Source organism: Suncus etruscus, chromosome 13, assembly GCF_024139225.1.
Source record: "Suncus etruscus isolate mSunEtr1 chromosome 13, mSunEtr1.pri.cur, whole genome shotgun sequence".
NCBI lineage: Eukaryota > Metazoa > Chordata > Mammalia > Eulipotyphla > Soricidae > Suncus > Suncus etruscus.
In genome coordinates, this window is record NC_064860.1 from 25,125,755 (window position 1) to 25,148,701 (window position 22,947).

A 22,947-nucleotide genomic window follows, 5' to 3' on the forward strand; every position below is an offset into this window, starting at 1 on the left:
AAAGGGGATCTGGGCAGGCAGACATAGACCCACAACAGCCCTACTTCCCAAGGGCAGGTGCAGGAGAGGCTCAGAGGGGGTGTCCGGAAGCTGTGTCCAGGGTCAAGGCCTCCAGCTAAGTCCTGGGGCCCCAGTGATTTTGATCTGTGAGTGGAGCATGGGGGTTAAGATGCTCCTGTGGGACTGGTGTGTGGGGGTCTGGAGCCAGTTCAGGGTTATCAGCCCCCACCAGGTCAGGTCCTGACTTCTCTTTGAGCCTCAATAGTCCAGAGAAGACAGTGACACCCATGTGAGATGGCCACAGGGTGGGGTAATCTTTGTTGCTTCTCTAGATGTGGGGTCTGCATTTGAAGGGGGTCCTGATGTCACTGGAGCCCCTGCCAGCCAAATGCATGGGCCACCTGCCTTCCCAACTAGGGTTCTAGGACCTTCAGGACCTTCAGGACCTCACCCTTGGCTGGGACTCAGTTTATGCTTGTATTGTCTGAAATGGTCCCTTCCAACAGTGCTGAACAGAATGGGATTAGTCAGTTCAGTGGATTCAGCAGGGTTCAGCTGGGTTCCCTAAGGTCTATAGCCCTAGTGCCTGATCTAAGCAGTTTCCTGGAGGTCCCAGGACCTCCACCAGACCAATGGGTTACCATCAGCCTCTCCCGACTGGGCCCAAGGCCTAGTGGTGCATCCTGGCTCTGGGAGTGAGACCCCAGATCACTGAGGTTCTTGGAGGGAATCAGGTCATTGAGCAAGGCCAGCCCTCAGGGGATCCTCGATCAGTGAGTGGGGCCGGCTTTTGGGGGGACACTCCTTGCTCACACCCCTACTCACAAAGCCCTCACATTCACATGTGTTCCTTTTCTCCCACACTTGCACCCCCACCTTAATATCCATCCTCCCTCCGCACACATGTGGACTGGCGGGAAGGTGGGGCAGAGGGGCTGGCTCTGTAGAAAAAGACAGATCCTATGAAACAAAGTTCTCATTTTTATTTTACATATTTATACAGAAATCCTCCATCTCTGAGAGACCGTGAGCTGCACACCTCAAAGGGTAGCTCGGGGCGTCAACATTCACAAAATGCTGAGAGGCGCTGGTTGGAGGCCCCTAGGAGCGTCCCCGAGGCCGGAGGCGGTGGCGGCCTGTATGTACCGGGTAGCACCATCACCCGCCACGGCACAGAAGGAGGGCAGCGGGCCTGGGAGACACTGCCCTGCTCCAGATCCTGGGAAACAGAACAACCCAGGTAGAACCTGCGGCCAAACCGCAGTCAGTGATGATGTCAGTGCCGTGCAGTCTCCGTGACCATCTGACTCAAACGCTTGCTATCAAGTGGCACAGTAAAAAAAAAAAAAAAAAAAAAAAGGAAATAAATTAAGAAGCAGAGGCCAGTCAGTGGCCAAGAAGCTTCAGACATGTCCAGGATGAACACGGATGGCGCCAGCTCCGCACCACCCACAGCAACAGTGTTTTTGACGATCACAGAAGCAAAAAAACCCAAAAAACAAAACTCCGACTTGTGCTCTGGGGCGACTGGGGAGGCCTCACTTCGAAGGCATCTTCTCAGCCAGGTGCTTCTGCTGGCTCTCGGCATGTCTGCAAAGGTAAGAAGTGTGCTCAGGGCAGAGACAGAGGGGTTTCTGGAGCATCGTTGAGAATATGTTCCCTGGGGGGACTCAGACTTCTCTCTTTGGGAATACAGGGCTGAGTGGAAAAGAAGCTGGAAGAGGGTGCTAAAGCATGGGGGGGGGGAGTACACCTCATAGGCACAGGGACTGAGTTGAACCCCAATACTACATGGTGTGCTGAGCAACCCTGGGAATGGTCCCCTCATTCCCTGCACCTGAAGAAGAGACTGGTCCCTGCAATAATCTAGTTAGGAATAGTAACCATGTCTCTCTGTCAGAAGGTTACGGGCTTGGGTCTTGTGGTGCATGGATGCCTCTGGCAGGAATGAGTGGCTGCCCTCGCCCAGAGTTCACTACCCCCTGCTATCTGGGGCCTGAGGTCCCCTTCCTGTCCCATCTGGAGGTCTGCAGGGGGCGTAGGGGAATGGAAGCTAACACCTCACCAGGGTGGCAAGGAAGGGTTTTAAGTGATGCTGGCTCTGGCGAGGAAACCCAGTTGAAGATGCAGGGCAGGGGGAGTGTGTGTGTGGGGGGCAGAAGTCTTCAGTTTAATTCAGTTTAACTTGGGTTTTAGCCCAAGGGACCCATATGGATTGGGAAGGACAAACCACAAAGACTCTTAGAAACAGAGAAGTGAAGATGGGCTCCTTGCCAGGCGGCAGCCATGAATGGTTGTGACATTCCCGTCACCATCGGGACTCGTCCTGAGAAATCAACCACCACTATATCCCCGTCCCCCCTGAATGGAGCTGTGGGAGATGGGAAGGGACACAGAGGCACGCAAGCAATGTACACACACACACACACACACACACACACACACACACACACACACACACACACACACACACACACACACACCAGTTCCCCCAGGGAAGCTCCCACACTAGTATGGTGTGACCAGTACTGCCTGTTTCCTGTCCTCTGAGAAGAAGCATGACCCGCACCCCCTCCTGGGAGGTGGCTACATCTAGGCCAGTGCTTCTCAATTATTTTCTGTCATGCCCCCCTAGGAAGAAGAAAACATTTTTGCGCACCCCCCCCCCCGCGATTGTAAATAGTATCTTTATAAAAACATTTTAATCTGCAAAACAAAAATATATAAAATAATTTGAGCTGACTTTTTAATCAGAGGTGATGTCTGGATTAATGGCTACAATGAGCACATTTTGCAATGCATAGCTTTTCGAAGCGGGGTTGGAAGCAAGACACAGCTCCAGAGACATACAGAGACATAAACATGGGGCTTAGCTTGTTAGGACACTGCCAAGGTCAAATGCGCCCCCCTTTATGGAACCACTATTTGAGAACCACTGCTCTAGGCCCAGCTGAAAACCAACCAGATCTTGGGCTGCCCTGAGAACAACATGGGGGTCCAGTGCCAGGGGAAGGTGCCAGCTAGACTTGTGTGGCTAAGGCCTGCCATGTGCAGGCGGCCCCCTCCCACCCTGCCCACTGACCTGGTCAGATCTTCGATGTCCACCAGCATGGCATCCTGCTCTGTGTGCAGCTCATCTCGCACCAGCAACAGCTGCACAAGCTCCTCGTTTAGGCCTGCAAGGGGACTTACTGGTGAGGCCCAGATATCTACCAATCTCTGAGACCACCCACAGGACCCAACTTCACCCACACCTTATGCCCATGTCCCACATGCAGATTCCACACCCACACCATGTCCACAGCCCACATGCTCCACAGCCACCACTAAGGCCATGTTGGCCCAGTGGTGCAGGCCCATGTGATGGATGAATCTCAGGAAAGGGGGAGTGCAGATCTTGTCACCCCACTGAAGTGACTTGTGGGAAGTTACACAGATGGGGAAGGAGCTTGTGCATGACAGCAGGATTTGCCTAAGGATGGGGATGAAAACTTCTGGAGCCTATTTTCTCACTGTATATCCACAGAAACTCCAGCCCAAAATAGAGAGGGTTGAAGAGATAGGAGTCAGCATAAGGGTGCAGTGTTTCTGAATAACAGGGAGCCCTCCATGCACATTACTCTAGAAAAGACCATCTCTTAAGAAGCTTGGGAAGGTAAATTTGTAAAGTTGGGTATGTAATACCTGAAAGCTCAGAGCTTTCAGGGAATAGTGGGGGAGCTTGGGAAGCAATGTTCCAGATATGGTCTCAGTCTGAACACAAGAGCAAGGGAGGATGGAAGGGACTGATCCCACTTCCAGAAGCGCTTTAAATATGGCTCTGAACTGCCTTCAGCTCAGACTGGTTCCAATTTAGGAGTGAGCGAGATGCAGTCTGGAATTCATCTCTTGGGAGAGGCTGAGAAACGTCACTGCAAGTCTAAGGAAGGAGTTTCTGGGTTTGTCCTATGGCCCGTAGAGAAAAACAACCCTCTTGATGCGCAACTAAGCTCTCGGAATTAAACTGCAGAATTAAGAGGAGACCAGTGTTCAATCCTTCCTTTTTCTCCTAAGTTTAGCATAAAAACACTGAACACATGAATGTGGCAGTGAACAGGTAGGATTCTTCTCCCACTGGGCAGCTTTCACATCAGCACTCAGGAGAATCCTGCTCAGTCTCTCATGTGGAGGTTTTCATTTTATTTATTTTTTCTGAGCCACACCTGGTAGTGCTCAGGGCTTACTCTTCGTAGGCTCAGGGGACCACAAACCCCATAAGGGATTGAACCCAAGTCAGCCAGTGCAAGGCAAGTGCCCTACCCACTATAGTATTGCTCTGGCCTCAGGATATTTTCATTAAAAAGGTTTTTGAACAGAAACAAAAGCAGAGAGACCAGTTTGATTTATTTTGAGCATCCAGCCAGCTGCAAAAAGCAATCCTGGGGCCGGAGAGATAGCACAGCAGTAGGGCGTTTGCCTTGCACAAAGCCGATCCAGGACAAACGGTGGTTCGAATCCCTGCATCCCCTGGGGACTATGGAGCCTGCCAGGGGTGATTTCTGAGCCAGGAGTAACCCCGGAGTACCACTGGGTTTGACCCCAAAACAAAACAAAACGAAACAAAAAATTAATCCTGACTTATCTGTCTTCTCTTCTCCCTGAAGCTGTTTTGTTGTTTGAGACCCACACAGTGGCTCAGAGTTGACTACTGGCCTGTACTTAAGGGTCAGCTGTATGCCAGTTAAGTGCCTTAATCCCTGTTCTGTTCCATAGCCCCTGTTCTTTTTTCGTTGTTGTTGTTTGTTTTGTTTTGCTTTTTGCAATGCTAGGGATCAAATCCACAGCCTCACAGTACTTCAAGAATAATTTTAAAGCTAGCTCGAGATACCTGACTATTCTAGATGCAAATGCTAGAGGGCGCCCTTTTGAAAGGGTATTGGAGAGGAACATAATCACAAAGAGGCACCTAAATCTTTAAGGAAATAGCATCAGTGCCCAGAGGAAAGGCTTCACAGTGGGTTGGTTTGGACAGACGCGGGTGGCAAGGGTGTCTGCATCAGTTCGTAATCTGTATCTGCTATAATTCACAACCTGCAGGAGGCCAAGGAACTGGGCAGGATCTATCTTGAGGTCTTTCGGTCATGGCTTGCCTGCTGGGCCCAGGGCTCCCGACATCCTGTAACTCTCATATATGTCACCTGTGCTGCCATTACTGAGTCCCACAAACAAGCAAATCTGACTGGCTGATCATACTGTACCCCTCCAACTGAGGGTATAATTCCATCATCAATGACCAGGAACCCCAAGACTATTCTAGGGGGCAGATGCTTTCAGTACCTTGACACTATGGCGGTGGTCAGGAGATTAAAATGCATTTGGAGGGCCGAGTGCTCAGGGGTGGCAATGAGTTGGGAGCAGCCCCTGAGCATCAACGTGTGGCTCAAAAGCCGAAAAGAAATGAAGGGCTCAAAACGTCAAAGAGATTCAGGACTTTTCAGTGCGAACAAGAGCCTGGGGACACACACCCCCCAACCCCTTTGCCAGGAGCCCCAGGAGAATGAGGATGGGTTGGAGAGGGCCTTGCTGTCCACTCACTCTCGATCTGTGAATGCAAGTCATTGACGATCACCTGCAGCTGGCCCAGAGTCATGCCCCGAAGGTCTGCAGGCTTCAGGCTGCGTTTCATCAGGCACTCACTAATGTGCGGCAGGTGGGGCAGCTGTGGGAAGAGGCAAGATGAGCCAGGAGCACCCCCACAGTGGTCCTCAAACTATGGCCCACGGGCCACATATTGTATTTGTATCTGTTTTGTTTCTTCATTGCAAAATAAGATATATGCAGTGTGCATAAGAATTCGTTCATAAGTTTTGTTTTTACTATAGTCAGACCCTCCAATGGTCTGAGGGACAGTGAACTGGCCCCTGTTTAAAAAGGTTGAGGACCCCTGCTCCAGAGCCTCAGAGGGCCCCCCTCTTCCATGGATGCTGGGGAGGAGCTTTAACCCCAAGTGTGGCACCCAGACCACTGGGCTATGGTGCCATCTTTTGTAGGCTGTGAGCTTGGAACACTTTGCACCTTGATTTGGTTAGGGTGATCATGAAGCCCATTTGAGACAGAAAAACGAAGTCTGGCTAAACCCACCTACAGCCCCGCAAAGCCAGAGGAATGGCAAAGTCCAGGCTCTTAGCAACTGGCCACTGAGTGCTGGACATGAAGTTCAGTCTGGCAGGCTGCCAAAGTCACAAATGGGCCTGAAACCTCTGGATGCTGCATTTGCATTGATTAATATGAGCTACCAGTGGTGCGTGCTACTGATCACATGTTAACCTCCGCAGAGATGCTGCGAGAGCAAATGTAGCTCTCAGGCACCCCTGGCTGGTGGCTCCCGCTGCTACCCGAGAATGGAAAAAGGCTGAAACTTGAGAGATTTCCCAACCACTCAGGGCTTCTGGAGAAGCCCCGTTTGCACAATCCCTTCGGGGTCTGGGACATGCTGCTGCTTACGAGATCTGCCACGGGGGACTTTTTCCGGTTCTGTTTCTCCACTTCCACCTGCATTTTAGCCATTGGCTTGGCCATAGCCAGGGCCATCTTGGCTTCGGCCTGCAGCTTCTTCTGCCTGCTGAGGAAATCCATGTCATCCATGGACTCCGAGTCATCCTCCGCTGTGTCTCGGTCAGAGTAGGAAGAGCTCTGCTTGCTCTGCGAAGGGAAAAAGAGCAGCCCTTTTCGGCACTGTGTGCTTGGGTCCCTAAGTAGTATGAGAATAATACCCAAAGGTAATAGAAATCATGGGGGCGCAGTGAAAGTACAGTTAGAGCAGAGAGGGACTATATGACAATGACGGCGGGAAATGATCACTCGACCAGAACTAGGTACTGAAAGGAGGTCTAGTGGTATGCATGGTGTATTTTAGCAATTACTTTAGCGAAAACTCAACTATCAACAACTTAACTCTGTATCCCATAGATAGAGCTTTAATAAAATAAATTTTAAAAAAAAGGGCAATCCCTGGGGCCAGAGAGATAGCATGGAGGTAAGGTATTTGCCTTGCATGCAGAAGGTTGGTGGCTCAAATCCCGGCATCCCATATGGTCCCCCCAAGCCTGCCAGGAGTGATTTCTGAGCATAGAGCCAGGAATAACCCCTGAGCACTGCCGGTTGTGACCCAAAATCCAAAAAAAAAAAAAAAAAAAAAAAAAAAAGGCATCACTAGGGCCAGATTAATAACACAGCATATAGTGTTTGCTTTGCACACGGCTGACTCAGGTTAGATTTCTGGCATTCCATATGGTCCACCGATGCTGGCAGGAGTGATTTCTGAGTGCAAAGCCAGGAGTAGCGCTGGGAAGCAGTTGGGTGCCCCCTCCCCCCTAGAAACCCTTCCCCAGCAGACCAGAGAATTGCCTGCAGGGGCTGCCCTGGAGGCTCATGGCAGTGCCTCAATTCCTTGGATAAGTTGCAGTGTCTGTAAAAGGAAGTTATCTCCACAGCAATTGTAGTGACTCCTGCTGGTCCCCAGGTGGCATCATTGACCCCAGGGCTGCTGGAATCCCTTCCAGCATCAGCCAGGCCCAGGGGAAATGTCTACCCTGAATAAGATCAGATACTCAGGGCCACGCCTGGCTTACTCTGAGCTGCGCTTTCTTTCTCCTGGAGTCCCAGCTAATGCAATAGGACAGACCCCTGGGAGATGAAGGACTCTGGTCTGCAGCATCTCTGTGAATCACCCACTGTGACCTGGGACACACATTCACAGCTTCTTAGTGTACCTCATGCCAGCCCTAGGACGTGACACTGAGCTGCTCTCCCCTGTCAGGGTCAGGGGCCATTGGGTTGGTGCTGTGGCCCTTCACAGGATAGGTAGGTGGACTGAACCTGAATCAGCGCTGCTTGGGTTTTCCTGGACCATCTCAGGCTGAGGCATCTGGAGCTCATGCCACCCCAGGCAACCCAGCTGATCGACCCAGCTGGGCACAGGGCAACGGCACTCACCATAGGAGACAGGGGCGTGTCCAGGCTGGTCTCTGTCTTGCTGTCATCGGCATCGCTGTCCTTGTCACTGCCACTGTCATTGACGAAGCAGATCTGCAGGTTCATTCCACTTTGTAGCCTGTAGGGGCACAGGGCAGGCCCATTAGCACAGCCTGGGGTGCTGATGCCTGAAGGGGCTCCAGAGCCTTGAAAAGGCGGCCCCTTACCCTGAAGGCAGCTGCAAGGAGACAGAGCTCCTGAGGCAGGAAATGAGTCTTGGCCAGGAAAGCTGCTCCTCTGCACCCCAGATGGGGGTCCGAGAGATTCTGGGCTGATGTGGGGTGAGGTGGTCCAGGCATGGGGAGGACAAGGGGTATTACAGCTTCTGCATGAGGAGGGAAGTGAGGAGCAGAGATGCTTAGAGTTGGGAACTCTAGTCTGAGGCCAGCACGTTCAGGGCACACTGCTCCCTACTGGCAGCTGGTGGAACTGCAGGAGGCCTGCACACACGTCTTCAGCAGGCCTGGTCCCAGACACCCCCATCCCACCCTGAAAATTTCCACAGCTCTGAGACGATTAGGCAACTGAAAATTGTCTCCTTTTCTTTTTTTCTTTTTGTTCTTGTTCTGCTTTTGGGCCATAACCAGAAATGTTCCTGGCTCTGCATTTAGAAATTAATTCCTGGCAGTGTTTGAGGGACCATATGGGATGCGTGGGATCAAACATAAATCAGCTATGTACAAGGCAAATGCCTTTTCTGATATACTTCCCAGTTTCAGCCCTCCCTCTCTCCTTCCTTCCTTTCTTCCCCTCCTCCCTCCCTCCCTCCCTCCCTCCCTCCCTCCCTCCCTCCCTCCCTCCCTCCCTCCCTCCCTTCCTTCCTTCCTTCCTTCCTTCCTTCCTTCCTTCCTTCCTTCCTTCCTTCCTTCCTTCCTTCCTTCCTTCCCTCACACGCAGAAGTACTTAGGGGTTACTCCTGCCTCTGCCTCTGCACCCAGGAATCACTCAAACCCAGGTCAGATGCATACCAGAAAAATGCCCTCTTTAGTGTCTATTGCTCTGGACCCCTCCTTTTATTTATTTTGGGCCACACCTGGTGATGCTCAGGGGTTACTCCTGGCTATGCACTCAGAAATCACTCCTGGCTCGGGGGACCATATGGGACATGAGGGATTGAACCCAGATCCATCCTGGGTCAGCTGTGTGCAAGGCAAATGCCCTACTGCTGTGTTATCACTCTGACCCCTCATTTTAGGGGGTGGGTTTGGGTCATACCTGGCAGCACACAGGGGACCATATGGGATGCTGGGAATCGAACTACCATAGTCTTTGGTTGGTTCTTTTCATTTTTTTAAAATATTTTTCCTTTTTATTTTTGACCTTATTTTTCCGGAGGGGCAATAAAGGGAACGGAACACAGGGACTCATATACAGATGGTGTGTGTGCCACTAAGAGTACAGGTGGGGGTCGGGTGAGGAGGAGGGAGACTTGGGACATTGGTGATGGGAATGTTGCACTGGTGATGGGTGGTGTTCTTTACATGACTGAAACCCAAACACAATCATGTATGTAATCAAGGTGTTTAAATAAATAATAAAAAAAAAGAAGTCCCAGAGATTGCTACTACCACAAAAATGGCTTATCTTCCTGAAAACAAAACAAAACAAAACAAAACATAATATTCAGGCTTCCTTTTTTGCCCTTGAAATAGTATTTATTTATTTGATTTTTGGGTCATACCCGGCAGTGCTCAGGAGTTACTCCTGGCTCCACGTTCAGAAATTGTTCCTAGCAGGCTCGACCTGGCGGCAAGGCAAGGCAAACACCTTACCTCCATGCTATCTCTCCGGCCCCCAGAAATAAGTTTTAAGCTGTATTACCTGCAGTTGACTTTTAAGAATATTCAGGGGGAGGGTAGAAGGAAACTGAGGACATTGGTGGTGGAAAATGTGCAATGGTGAAGGGTGTTGTACATTGTATGATTGAAACTCAATCATGAACAACGTTGTAACTGTATCTCACAGTGATTTAATTAAAGAATTCATTAAAAAAAATTTTTTGTGGTTTTTGGGTCACACCAGGCAGTGCTCAGGGGTTATTCCTGGCTCCAGGCTCAGAAATTGCTCCTGGCAGGCACGGGGGACCAGATGGGACGCCGGGATTCGAACCGATGACCTCCTGCATGAAAGGCAAATGCCTTACCTCCATGCTATCTCTCCGGCCCCCCCAAAATATTATTTTTTGAGGGGCTGTTTGGGTTACAGCCAGTGGTTGGTGGTGTGGTGGTATGATATGAGACCTGGAGCTCCCCTAGCACATGTTCCTGTTCTTTGAGCTCTCCCTCAGCCTTCCACCTGTTTTCAGTAATTAAACACAGGCCTGTGGATTATACAATGGTAGCAATGAAACAACAGATGTTTTCCTTTTATGTGACAAAGGCATGAGGGGTACCTCATGAGGTATGAGGTAAACCCTCAGCTCTAGGTGGCAGAGCTGAATGAAGAGGGAGAAGGTGAGCAAGGAGGAGTGTGGGAAGGGGACACGGGGAACTTGGACACCTTGGTGGGGCAGAGATGAAGCATGAGTATTTATCAAAAAGTTACCTTGGACCAAACAAGAGTCAACCTTAAAAATGTGCTTGTCTGGCTGTGGCACTGGGTGTAAGGCGTCTTGCCTTGCCCACACTAGCCTAGGACAGGCCACAGTTCAATGCCTTGGCGTCCCATATGGTCCCCCAAGCCAGGAGGGATTTCTGAATGCATAGCCAGGAGTAACCTCTGAGTGTCACCAGGTGTGGCCAAAAACAAACAAACAATAATGTGCTTGTCATGTGGGGCTGGAGCGATAGAACAGCGGCAGGGCATTTGCCTTGCATGCAGCCAATCCAGAACATATGGTGGTTTGAATCCCGGCATCACATATGGTCCCCTGAGCCTGCCAGGAGCGATTTCTGAGTGCAGAGCCAGGAATAACCCCTGAGTGCTGCCGGGTGTGACCCTACCCCCAATGTGTTCGTCTGGGGTTGGAGAGATAGCACAGTGGGTAGAGCATTTGCCTTGCATGCAGCTGACCCAGGTTCAATCCTTAGCATCCCATAGACTTCCCCGAGCATGCAAGATATAATTTCTGAGCACAGTCAGGAGTAACCACCTGAGTGCCACCGGGTATGGCCCCAAATCTCCCCCAAAAACATGCTAGTCAAGGAGGAGAGATGCTTGACTCCGGGCGCCAGGCCCACCTCTGGCAGCAGCAACCCCCAGGTGGGGGTGAGAGGGAACCTGGGGACATTGATGGGGGGTTCCTGACACTAGTTGTGGGGTCGGAGGTCAAAGATAGCATGCCTAAAACTCTATTGCAGACACTTTATAAATCACCATGCATAGGTCAAATATAAAAAAAAAGATATTTTTTTGTGTTTAGGTCAAACCTAGTTGTGTTAATTACCTAGGGGACTTGGGGGACCCTTTCTAATGAACCCAGGACAGCCACATGCAAAGCAAGTGCCCTACCTGCTGTACTATCTCTCTGACCCCAACAACGTGTGTTCATTCTAAGCAAAGTGTGATTCGACATTTTGCTCCCCTGTGCCAACTATTCTTTGTGCTAAGGATCAACTCAGACTGAATCCAGCAAGTTCAGTGTACGTTTCTAACTTAACAGGCAGAGTAAGGGGGGGAGGTTAGTGTTCAGAGGGAGGTGAACCCCATTCAGGAAGAGACCCAGAAATCGCCGTGGGAACCACCTCAGCTTTTCACAGGGTGAAGTTAATTCCTCCTGCACCACCATAGGACGCAACTCCCAGGAAGGATCAGGGTTCTGAGGGGATTTGAGTAAAGACATCTGATGGAGGACTCGGTATTCAGGAAGGATTTGTGTACCTTGAGCCTTTAAGCGGGTTGAAGATGAAGTGGCTTTGGTGACACTCGGCTGAAGCCCAGGCAGCAGGTTAAGGGGTACTTGGGGGCTGGCAACTCTGTCTCCCCATCCCCCTGCCTCCCGCCTCCCCATTGCATAGTCAGCCTCCCTTAGAGCTATGAGGGCTGTGAAATTCTGGTCTTCCATCTGCGTCAGCCAGGCCCACCTCTGGCACCAGCAGCCCCCATTTTTCATGCCAATCATGTGATTGATTTGAGCCACCTGGTGTGACGTATTCATAACATACTCAGAAGTACTGAGACTGACTTTCATAATTAGAGAGGAAAAGGAGGTTTGATTACATGAACTCACTCACTCATGCATTCATTCATGCATTTTTTTTTTTGTTTGTTTTTGGGCCACACCCGGCGGTGCTCAGGGGTGACTCCTGGCTGTCTGCGCAGAAATAACTCCTGGCAGGCATGGGGGACCATATGGGACACTGGGATTCAAACCAACCACCTTTGGTCCTGGATCGGCTGCTTGCAAGGCAAACGCCACTGTGCTATCTCTCCGGGCCCTCATGCATTTGTTAATGAGAGATGTTTTTACTTCTCTGAAAGCTGAGTGGTGCAAGAGTCAGCAACAAAGGGCAGCTTTCCCTACTGGCCAGTCACACACCATCATATTTGTGACATCTATCCCTCCAAAACAGGGCCCAGAGGTGTGGTAGTGAGTCACAGTTGTTCCAAGGCAAAGAATGCACAGGAAAGGGGGGCTTGCTCCAGAGAGTCCTCCATGAAAAGCCTCAAGAGTCTCTGAACCGGGGTCTTGCCCCCACCAAGACACATGTGGGAAAGGAATTCCTCTAAAGGAATCTAAGAGCCTCCTCTCAGTATTAAAATAGAAATACAGGGTGGGAGGAGGCAGCAACCTCATTTAGAGGCAGGCTTGAGGAACCATCATACCACACCTGTTTGTTTGTTTGTTTGTTTATTTTGGTCACACCCGGCAGCACTCAGGGGCTATTCCTGGCTCTGTGCTCAGAAATTGCTCCTCGCTCGGGGGACCATAAGGGTCGCCGGGGATTGATCCAAGGTCCATCCTGGGTCAGCCACGTGCAAGGCAAGTGCCCTACCTCTGTGCTACCACTCTGGCCCTCACATCTGTTTATTTTAAAGCTGTGATCATCTGAACAAGAAGAATTCACAGATAATTGTACAAGATGGGGCCAGAGCAGTGGCACAAGTGGTAGGTAGAGCATCTGCCTTGCATGCACTAACCTAGGACAGACCGTGGTTCAATCCCCCGGTGTCCCATATGGTCTCCCAAGTCAGGAGTGATTTCTGAGCACATAGCCAGGAGTAACCCCTGAGCGTCACTGGGTGTGGCCCAAAAACCAGCCAACCAAACAAACAAAAATATCTGTAATAGATTAGGCAAAAAGGATTGTGCCAAAGCTCTGCAGACATGGTTCACCTGATGTCGTGGGGAGCTTTCGAGAAGTATTGTGTGCCCTTGGGAATGTTCAAAGGTGCTGTCTCCTCTCAGTGCAAACAGAGCAGAATGTGGGTTGGAGGGGTGATGCAAAGGCCTGTCAGTGGCAGGGCGCCTGTGAAAAATCATTTCTGGGAGCTCTTTTAATTAACCATCCAGCTGTCCGCTGCAGCCATTGTTAGCCATAAATTGCAGCCCTCTGGCCTTTTCCTCCCTGCCTCCCATCCTTTCCGCAAGAACTCTGACAACTGAATTCTCAGATGTGATTAAAAAAAAAAGAAAAAAAAAGTCTTAAGATGGGACACAGCTGGTTCTGCCTCCAGCGAGATGTCAACTTTCCCTGGCACAAAATTAATTGCTCCTAATTAAACTGGGGTCACTGGCATTATGGTGAAGTGAGGGTATTTATTTAGACAAAGAAAGTTTCATAAATACCAATTTGCTCTTCCTTCAGGTATGTGAAAGGAAGGGTTGCTCCTGTAATTAAGTCTGTTTTTTTTTTTTGCCATTTTCACCTTCAGAGTCCCCAAAAGAGCCATCTCAAATCTTGCTGGGCTCTTAAAATTGTGTAATGTTGGAGAGGACCAGAGGAGATCCTTGGAGGAAGGCACTCAAAAGAGTTGGTTTTCAGTAGATAATGCTAGTGACTTTTCAAGCAATATGAAAAAGGGATTTGTAAGGCATGACTTGACGGGGTGCATGTCCAAATTCCTTATACGAAGCGTTAACTAAGCAGATTACTGTCCCGTGCTGCGACCAATCAGAAGCTCAGGTCTAGGGCCCGGAGAGATAGCACAGCGGTGTTTGCCTTGCAAACAGCCGATCCAGGACCAAAGGTGGTTGGTTCGAATCCCGGTGTCCCATATGGTCCCCCGTGCCTGCCAGGAGTTATTTCTGAGCAGACAGCCAGGATTAACTCCTGAGCATGGGCCGGGTGTGACCCAAAAACTAAAAAAAAAAAAAAAAAAAGAAGCTCAGGTCTACCTGGTATTGGAGTGATGATATTACTTAGGGAAACAAGTTGCAAAAAGCAAGTTGCATTGTGGCTAATGAAGCCAATCTCTTCTCTTCCCATGGCAGAGAAGTGGCTCTGCTCCTGCTCTCCAGGAAACCCTCCAACATGATTACAATAGAGTCTAAGGTTTAGAGAGAGACCAAGGGCCAAGGTGCTTTCCTTGCAAAGAATCCTGTGCTGCCCTTTGCTTCTGTTGTAGATTCTATGTCTGTCTCCTTCCTAAGCTTGGCATATGCAGAGCTCTTACAAATCCATTTAATTTGGGAGCTGGGGTGAACAGGCATGTGGACAGGAGGAGAGAGGGTCATCTCCAATGCGAGACTAGGTTCTAATGAAAGATTCATAAGAGGCAATGCTCTCGGGGCAGCCAAGTTCCACTGGCATGGTCAGAGCTTATTCCTGGCTCTGAGCTAAAGAATCAATCCTGGCAGAGCTCAGGGGGCCATATGGAGTGCTAGGGATCAAACCCATGTCATCAGTGTGTAATACAATCACCTTCGCCACTGTACTATCTCTCTTTGTCCTGCAAAACCGTTTCTTAGTAGGTTTCTAGATCCCTAGAAACGTGTGGCGATCACCCCAGGCCTCAGACAAGCCCTGCCCCCCAATAAAAAAGGAAGTGGTGGATTCTGATGTATTAGTCTACTTTTGTAGATTGTGAACCTATCGAACAGGGCAGAAATGAGCTTTGTGGAGGAAGTGGAATAGTGAGGGGAAGTGAAAAGCGACTGAGGTTCAAACCTAGTTTCAGAGGCTCCTTGAGGGTTTTTTCTCCAAATTGTCCTGATGTTTGAAGAGGAAAGCACGGTCAAGTGCAGCCGATGCTGCTCAACTTCCACTTGGAAAGTAAGAAAATACTCTATGTTGAGGGAAGGACAAAGAGGGAAGGGAAGGGTAAACGTGCATATGGACAGGAGGAGAGAGGGTCGTCTCCAATGGGAGACTCGGTTCTGATGAAAGATTCAGAGGCGGCAATGCTGAGCGCCCATATGCTCTATGGTGTTTATTTATTTATTTATTTATTTATTTATTTATTTATTTATTTATTTATTTATTTTGGTTTTTGGGCCACACCTGATGGTGCTCAGGGGTTACTCCTGGCTGTCTGCTCAGAAATAGCTCCTGGCAGGCACGGGGGACCATATGGGACACTGGGATTCGAACCAACCACCTTTGGTCCTGGATCAGCTGCTTGCAAGGCAAACACCGCTGTGCTATCTCTCCATATGGTTTTTACTTTTATGTTTTTAGGGTTGGTGGCCACACTTGCTGGTGGTGCTTAGGGCTTATTCCTGGCTCTCTGCTCAGGAATCAGTTCCTGGTGGGGCTTGGGGGAAATCATATGGGGTTTTGGGGATCAAGCCTGAGTTGGCTATGTGCAAGGCAAGCACCCTATTTGCTGCACTAATACTCCAGCCCAGAGTTCCAATGATACAGAGCTTAGAATCCAAAAAGCTCATTTAAGATACATTTGGTCAATGAAATGGCTTCTGTAGAAAAGTATTATATAAGGACAGAAACTGCATTTTCTTTTTTTTTTTTTTTTTTGCCACACCCGTTTGATGCTCAGGGGTTACTCCTGGCTAAGCGCTCAGAAATCGCCCCTGGCTTGGGGGACCATACAGGATGCTGGGGGATCGAACCGCGGCCCTTCCTTGGCTAGTGCTTGCAAGGCAGACACCTTACCTCTAGTGCCACCTCACCGGCCCCAGAAACTGCATTTTCTAAAGAGCATGAATGAGCCCATGAGTTGGAAATCTTATTTCAGAAATAGGCAATTTCTTTCTTCTTATTTTCTTTTAAACTTCTCGAATCCTTTCACAGACACAATTTAAAAGACGGAAAAAAGAAATGACAAAGGTCATACAGCCCAGCTTGAAAAGGCTTCTTATGTGAGGATTAGTACATTTCAAAGGGCAAAAAAAGAGAAGCGATTCTTCCCATATTCGCTGTATTTCAGTGCAAGTCCAATTTAATTAATGGGGTTGTAAAGCCGCATCAAAAATTCCTTTTCGGGCCTGGAGAGATAGCACAGCGGCGTTTGCCTTGCAAGCAGCTGATCCAGGACCAAAGGTGGTTGGTTCAAATCCCGGTGTCCCATATGGTCCCCCGTGCCTGCCAGGAGCTATTTCTGAGCAGACAGCCAGGAGTAACCCCTGAGCACCGCCGGGTGTGACCCAAAAACCAAAAAAAAAAAAAAAAAAATTCCTTTTCTAAAAGCAGTCAGATTGTCTTTATGGGATTATTGAAAGTCTGGTTTACACTTTACGTCTTGTGGCTTTGACAGAGTGCTTTACAGGGCAGAGCAGATCACTTCATGGCCAAGTGCAGGCTTTGCATGCTAGAAGCCTGGGTTTGAGCCCCAGAAATGCATGGTCCCCTCAGCATCACCAGGAGGGATCCCCAAGCACAGAGGCAGGAATAGCTCTTGAGCACAGTTGCATGTAGCTCCCAAACCAAAAATAAAACAAGAAAATTAAAATAATAAGTAAAGATATATTAAAAACTCAATAAATATTATAAACAAAAGTTAATATTACATATAAATAAATAGTATCATATTATAATACTCATCTGAAGAAAATACTCTAAAGCAATAATTGGTTTCTATTAGGTATGCAAGGATTATTACTATTTTTAAATGCAATTCAGTAATTCATGAAAAATGTATAGAACAAATCATACCATCTTCTCAACAGATGCAGAAAAAAGTCTATAATCAAGTTAAATGCCCTGAAAGGGCCGAAGTGATAGTACAAAGGGGAGGATGTTTGCTTTGCACACAGGTGACCCGGGTTTATTCCCTGCATCCCATATGGTCTCCTGAGCATCACCAGGAGTGATTCCTGAGTACAGAGTTATGAGTAACCCTTAGTACCTCCAAGTGTGACCCCCAAAATAAAAACAAAAGTTTAATAACCTGGCATGTAAAATCCCTTGTAAATTATAAACATAGGAGAATATCATTAATCTCATAATAGAAACATTAACAACCCCCCCTTAAAGTTTTGGGCCCTTCCAGGTAGTGTTCAAGGCCTATTTCTGGCTGTGCTCAGGAATCACTCCTGGTGGGACCCTGGGGGGACACCCTAAAATGCCAAAGATTGAATTAGAGTTGATCGCCTTAACCCTGTATTCTCTCCCTAGCCTCCTGTCAATGTATTTAAGGGAATTGGTCAATGCACCTTTATGGGGTGATGAAGCCCAGACTTGTTATGACAGTTGGACTGAGACACATCCCCTGTAAGTGACAATTGCCCATGGAGAATAAAAAAAAAAAGAGAGCCTGGCAATTATTGGGGGAGGCCCAGGGTAAAGACTATAAAAACCAGAGTAGAGACCGGAGAGATAACATGGATATAACATGGAGGTAGGGTGTTTGCTTTGCATGCAGAAGGAGGATGGTTTGAATCCTGGCATCCCATATGATCCCTCAAACCTGCCAGGAGCTATTTCTGAGCGTAGAGCCAGGAGTAACCCGAGTGCATTTGGTGTGACCCAAAAACAAAACAAACCAAAACAAAAAACCAGAGCAGGGCCTGCCGGAATGTGGGGGAGCTGCTTGTTTTCTCTCCCCCCACCCCCAGCAGACTTCAGGAGGTATGCAGAAATAAATGCCAATGATGTTTCTATTCCCCTCCCTCTGATCTCCCCCACCCAGGCAGTGGTCTGGTTTGCTATCTGGCCCTTGTAGATGTGCACAGAACACTTTGACACTGAAACAGGTATGTTTATCTGGCTATTATATTTAATTTTCCAGTGGGTTCAGGCAGTAATTCCATCTTGTCTTAAGGCCCTGAAATCACTGTGAATAAAATGACTTTTGGTCTCCTGGATTTTAAATTATATAGATCTGAAGGCAATAATGATATATTCAGACATAATAACAATGATATGCTGGAATATATATCTCCAGTTTTTGTTGAAGAAAAATAACAGGATGATAACTGATTTAATGAGAAGCATCAATCCTTCAGCCCCTCTCGAGCCCTCTCCACTGGTAAAGGAGACCAAATCAAAAATTATAGCCAATGCCACTCTTTCAGCGCGCCCATTCCAAGACCCAGAATAAAAATACCTCCTCCTGTACCCATAAAAACAAATCAGGTGGAGAGTCTGTGTGGAGAATCTGGCATTTTCAAGAGGCAATTGGAGCAGCAATCTGACTGAACTGTTCCAACTCAGCTATGGCTTTCGGCTATATCTTTTTGGACAATTTATCCTTTACCTTGTATACCTATTCCTTTTACCTGGACCTCAATCTGACCTTACTCTGGTCCCACACTCAACTTTCTCTCCTTTCTCCCTCTCCAGGCCTAGGGGTTTGTCATAAGGCCCCTGGCTTCTCTATTAAAAAAGGCTTTAAGTATCTTGTCAAAATCCTGCCTGCTTGGTCTCTGACAAATCCAAGGCCCCTGTGGACTCTGGCAGCCTCCTTTTCTTCTTAAAGGTATTGGAAATAGTAGCCGTGTGCCATTAGTGTACACATAAAGGTAGCAGGAGATGGTACAATGATTGGGTATATGCCTAGCATGAGTCTGACCAGGCTCAGTGCCTGGTATCAGAATAGCTTCCTGTTGGGGGTGGCCCTCCCAAGTGTCAAGGGGACAACTAGCACCACAGGGCCTGAAGAGCACAATTTGGGGCCCTAGAACTGAGCTCCTAGTCCAGAATATGGGTCCAGAATCACCAGGTGTGGCCCCAAGCAACTCATGGGAGCAAAAAATAAGAGCTTGATTCTAACTACAACCAGTTTAAATCCATGTGTTAGGTGCCTATATAGTGCAACAAAACAAAGGGGGAAAACAGGTAGAAAGATTGTAAAAGGATATATGAAGCATCTAGGTATTTTTTTGGTAGATATATTGTTTAATGCCACCCCCCCCCCCAAACACCCCAGAGAAGTTTATTAGAAGTAAAGGAAAGTAGAGTCAGAGCAAATGCAAAATGGAGAGGGCACTTGACTTGCACATGGCCAACTGGGTCTGATCCCCGACACCTCATATGGTCCCCAGCATTTCAGGAGTAATCCCTGAGCACTGTGGGATGTGGTCAAAAAAAAAAAGGTAAAAGAGGTTAGAGAAATACTGGGGATGATCACACAGTGGCTAGAGAAGAATACATTCTGTTCATCAGCAGAATACAAGAAAGGACCATCAAAGGGGACAAGGGTTGTGCAGAACAGCAAATATCTGAAAATAAACAGGATAAAAGATGCATAATGGCGCTACACAGAAAGTCACAAAAGCTTACTAACTAAGAAATATCCGGGAAGGTCTAAATAAAGCAATGATGATGGCATTCACGCTGGGAAGCTTCCATACTGTGAATTTATCATCCTCCCTTGAACGGATTCCAATGGTCTGAGCAAATTCCCATCCAATCCTGAGAATACTATGCAGAACTGGATTCAGTGATTTCAAATTTATATCGGAATCAGAGCATAAGGGCCCAGGTTTGGCCCCTAATATCTCCTATGACCCTCTGATACTACCAGGAGTGACCATTGAGCAACATTAAAGTGAACAAAAAAGAAAAGAAAAGAAAAGAAAATTCACATGGGGAGCCGGAGAGATAGCATGGAACTAAGGCGTTTGCCTTGCATGCAGAAGGACGGTGGTTCGAATCCCAGCATCCCATATGGTCCCCAAGCCTGCCAGGAGTGATTTCTGAGCATAGAGCCAGGAGTAACTCCTGAGTGCTGCTGGGTGTGACCCAAAAACAAGGAAGGAAGGAAGGAAGGAAGGAAGGAAGGAAGGAAGGAAGGAAGGAAGGAAGGAAGGAAGGAAGGAAGGAAGGAAGGAAGGAAGGAAGGAAGGAAGGAAGGAAGGAAGGAAGGAAGGAAGGAAGGAAGGAAGGAAGGAAGGAAAGGAAGGAAAGGAAGGAAAGGAAGGAAAGGAAAGAAAGAAAGAAAGAAAGAAAGAAAGAAAGAAAGAAAGAAAGAAAGAAAGAAAGAAAGAAAGAAAGAAAGAAAGAAAGAAAGAAAGAAAGAAAATTTACATGGGAGAAGGAAAAGATAAAAACCAGGAACCGATCATTTTGTGAAGAAAAGGAGAAAGGCACTGGCTTTGGCACGACTAAGGGCAAACTTGAAGTTACTGTGAGACAAACTGTTGAAAGAGAAATGCTCTCCCAGAAATGGGATGTATGCCTGTGAGTGAGAAGATCTGACAGAGTCTCCTCAGGTCATGATTTCAAGTGCGACCATTTAGTAAGTGCCAGACACAGTGTATAAAAGGTAAACAGACGAGGAAAGAGATTCCCTGAGACACACTAGACACCAATTCTAGTGGATTCTGAACTTTATAAAAAGCCAACTACTGAGGCCAGAGTGATAGCACAATGGGTAGGGCATCTGCCTTACACACTGCCATCCCCAACGTAATCTCTGGCATCCCATATGTTCCCCTGAGCACTGTCAGGAATGACCTCTGAGTACAGAGCCAAGAGTAATCCCTGAGCATGGCCCAAAAACCACCCCCCCCCCCCCCTAAAGTCAATGACTTCTAACTCTGGTAGGAAATCTAGGTGAATGTGTTCTGGGCCTTGGGCTAGAAGATTTTTTTTTTTTTTTTTGGTTTTTTTTTTTTTTGGGTCACACCTGGCAGTGCTCAGGGGTTATTCCTGGCTCCAGGCTCAGAAATTGCTCCTGGCAGGCACAGGGGACCATATGGGGCACCGGGATTCGAACCGATGACCTCCTGCATGAAAGGCAAACGCCTTACCTCCATGCTATCTCTCCGGCCCCGGGCTAGAAGATTTTTACATCGACTATAGATGTGAGGGAAGTTAAGTCTATTACAGCTAAGAACTTTAGATTACAAAAAAGAGAGTGAGAAGATCTGGCAGGTGGCTGTAATGTGTATAACATACTTAAAGTTAGTATTGTGATAAAAGAATTTTCACGCACCAGTAAAAAGGAAAGTCAGATTAATAGTATAGCAGGGAGGGAGTTTGACTTGCTCGTAGCTGACTGGAGTTTAATCTTGCATCCCCTATGATTCACCGAGCCTGCCAAGAGTGATCCCGGAGCTCAGGGCCCAGACAAGCCCTAAGCACTGCTGGATGTTGCACAAAGTCCAAAAAATTAATAAACTAAAGAAATAAGAAAGAAAATAAAAGGGGCCAGAGAGATAGCACAGGCTAGGGCGTTTGCCTTGCATGCAGCCAACCTGGGAGGAGAGCGGTTTAAATCCTGGCATTCCATCTGGTCCCCAGAGTCTGCCAGGAGCGATTTCTGAGCGCAGAGCCAGGAATAACTCCTGAGTGCTGACAGGTGTGACCCAAAAACCAAAAAAGAAAAGAAAATTCCATAAAGAAGCCAACAGAAATGAGGTTATAAGACCCAAACAGACATTTTTGTTAAGGGGAGTGGAAATGGAGGAGACATTCAGTGAAATGAGCTATCCTCCCATCCAGTAAACAAATCTAACCCTAACTCTAACCTGGTCTCTGAAGCACTGGCGATGGGAGGGCAACAGGAAGTCTGACTAACTGATATAATCTCTTATATTTGTTTATACCAATATAAACTCTTATATTATTTGTTTTCTGGTATTTTGTTTTGTTTTTTGGGCCACACCCGATGATGCTCAGGGGTTACTCCTGGCTATGCACTCAAAATCGCTCCTGGCTTGTGGGACCATATGGGATGCCGGGGATCATCCTAGGCTAACGTGTGCAAGGCAGACGCCTTACTGCTTGCACCACCGCTCCAGCCCATAATCTCTTTTTTTATTTTTATTTTTATTTTTTTTACTTTTTGGTTTTTGGGCTACACCCAGTGGCACTCAGGGGTTACTCCTGGCTATCTGTTCAGAAATAGCTCCTGGCAGGCCCGGGGGACCATATGGGATGCTGGGATTTGAACCAACCACCTTAGGTCCTGGATCGGCTGCTTGCAAGGCAAACGCCGCTGTGCTATTTCTCCAGCCCCTTATTTTTATTTTTTAAATAATATCTTTTTGTTTGTTTGTTTGTTTTGGGGTGGTCACACCCACAGCGCTCAGGGGTTACTACTGGCTCTGTGCTCAGAAATCACTCCTGGCTGGCTCAGGGAACCATATGGGAAGCCGGGATTTGAACCACTGTCCGTTCTAGATCGGCTGTATGCAAGGCAAAGGCCCTACTGATGTGCTCTCTTTCCAGCTCCTTAAATAATGTCTTTATTTAAGCACCATAATTACAAGCATGATTGTAGTTGCGTTCCAGTCATAAACAGAATACCCCCCTAATCTCTTAATGGTGAATTTGTGCTCCCTTTCTGAAGATGGCCCAGTCTGGGATATACCCTCAGACACTCTTGCAGGAATAGCAGAAGTGTGTCAGAGTGTTTATAAGAAATGCCGTCATCTGTGCTCGTTACAGTTCTGCAGACTGTATGCCCTGGATCACAGTGTGAGCCCCGAGCCTGCTGACTCAGAAACTGCATTTTCAAACTCCCAGTGGGACCCAGATCACATTCATGAGCGAGAAGTGAATCAGGGCACTGGGCTGTGTGGCCTGATTTCTAGATAGGATTTTCATTTTAATATATTTTCATTGGAATTAGAAGCCATGCAAACAGGCAGGCGACGAGACTGAAGCAGGTGGGGGGTTGTGCTTCTCAGCAGTGTCTTCACCTCAG

General features: G+C 48.0%; 1 protein-coding gene across 4 annotated transcripts in view; it reads right to left on the minus strand.

The window, feature by feature from the left end:
* Positions 1–963: 963 nt before the first annotated feature.
* The window catches only part of SCHIP1 (schwannomin interacting protein 1), a 285,050-nt gene continuing 263,066 nt past the window's right edge, over positions 964–22,947 (minus strand). For all 4 annotated transcript variants that reach the window (XM_049785905.1, XM_049785907.1, XM_049785906.1 and 1 more), the window contains 5 exons: positions 7,975–8,092; positions 6,484–6,681; positions 5,575–5,698; positions 3,083–3,176; positions 964–1,590 (listed from right to left, as the gene is read on the minus strand). In XM_049785905.1, the coding sequence (XP_049641862.1) occupies positions 1,539–1,590; positions 3,083–3,176; positions 5,575–5,698; positions 6,484–6,681; positions 7,975–8,092 (586 nt within the window). In that variant the 3' untranslated portion in view covers positions 964–1,538. The remainder of the gene's footprint in view (positions 1,591–3,082; positions 3,177–5,574; positions 5,699–6,483; positions 6,682–7,974; positions 8,093–22,947) is intronic.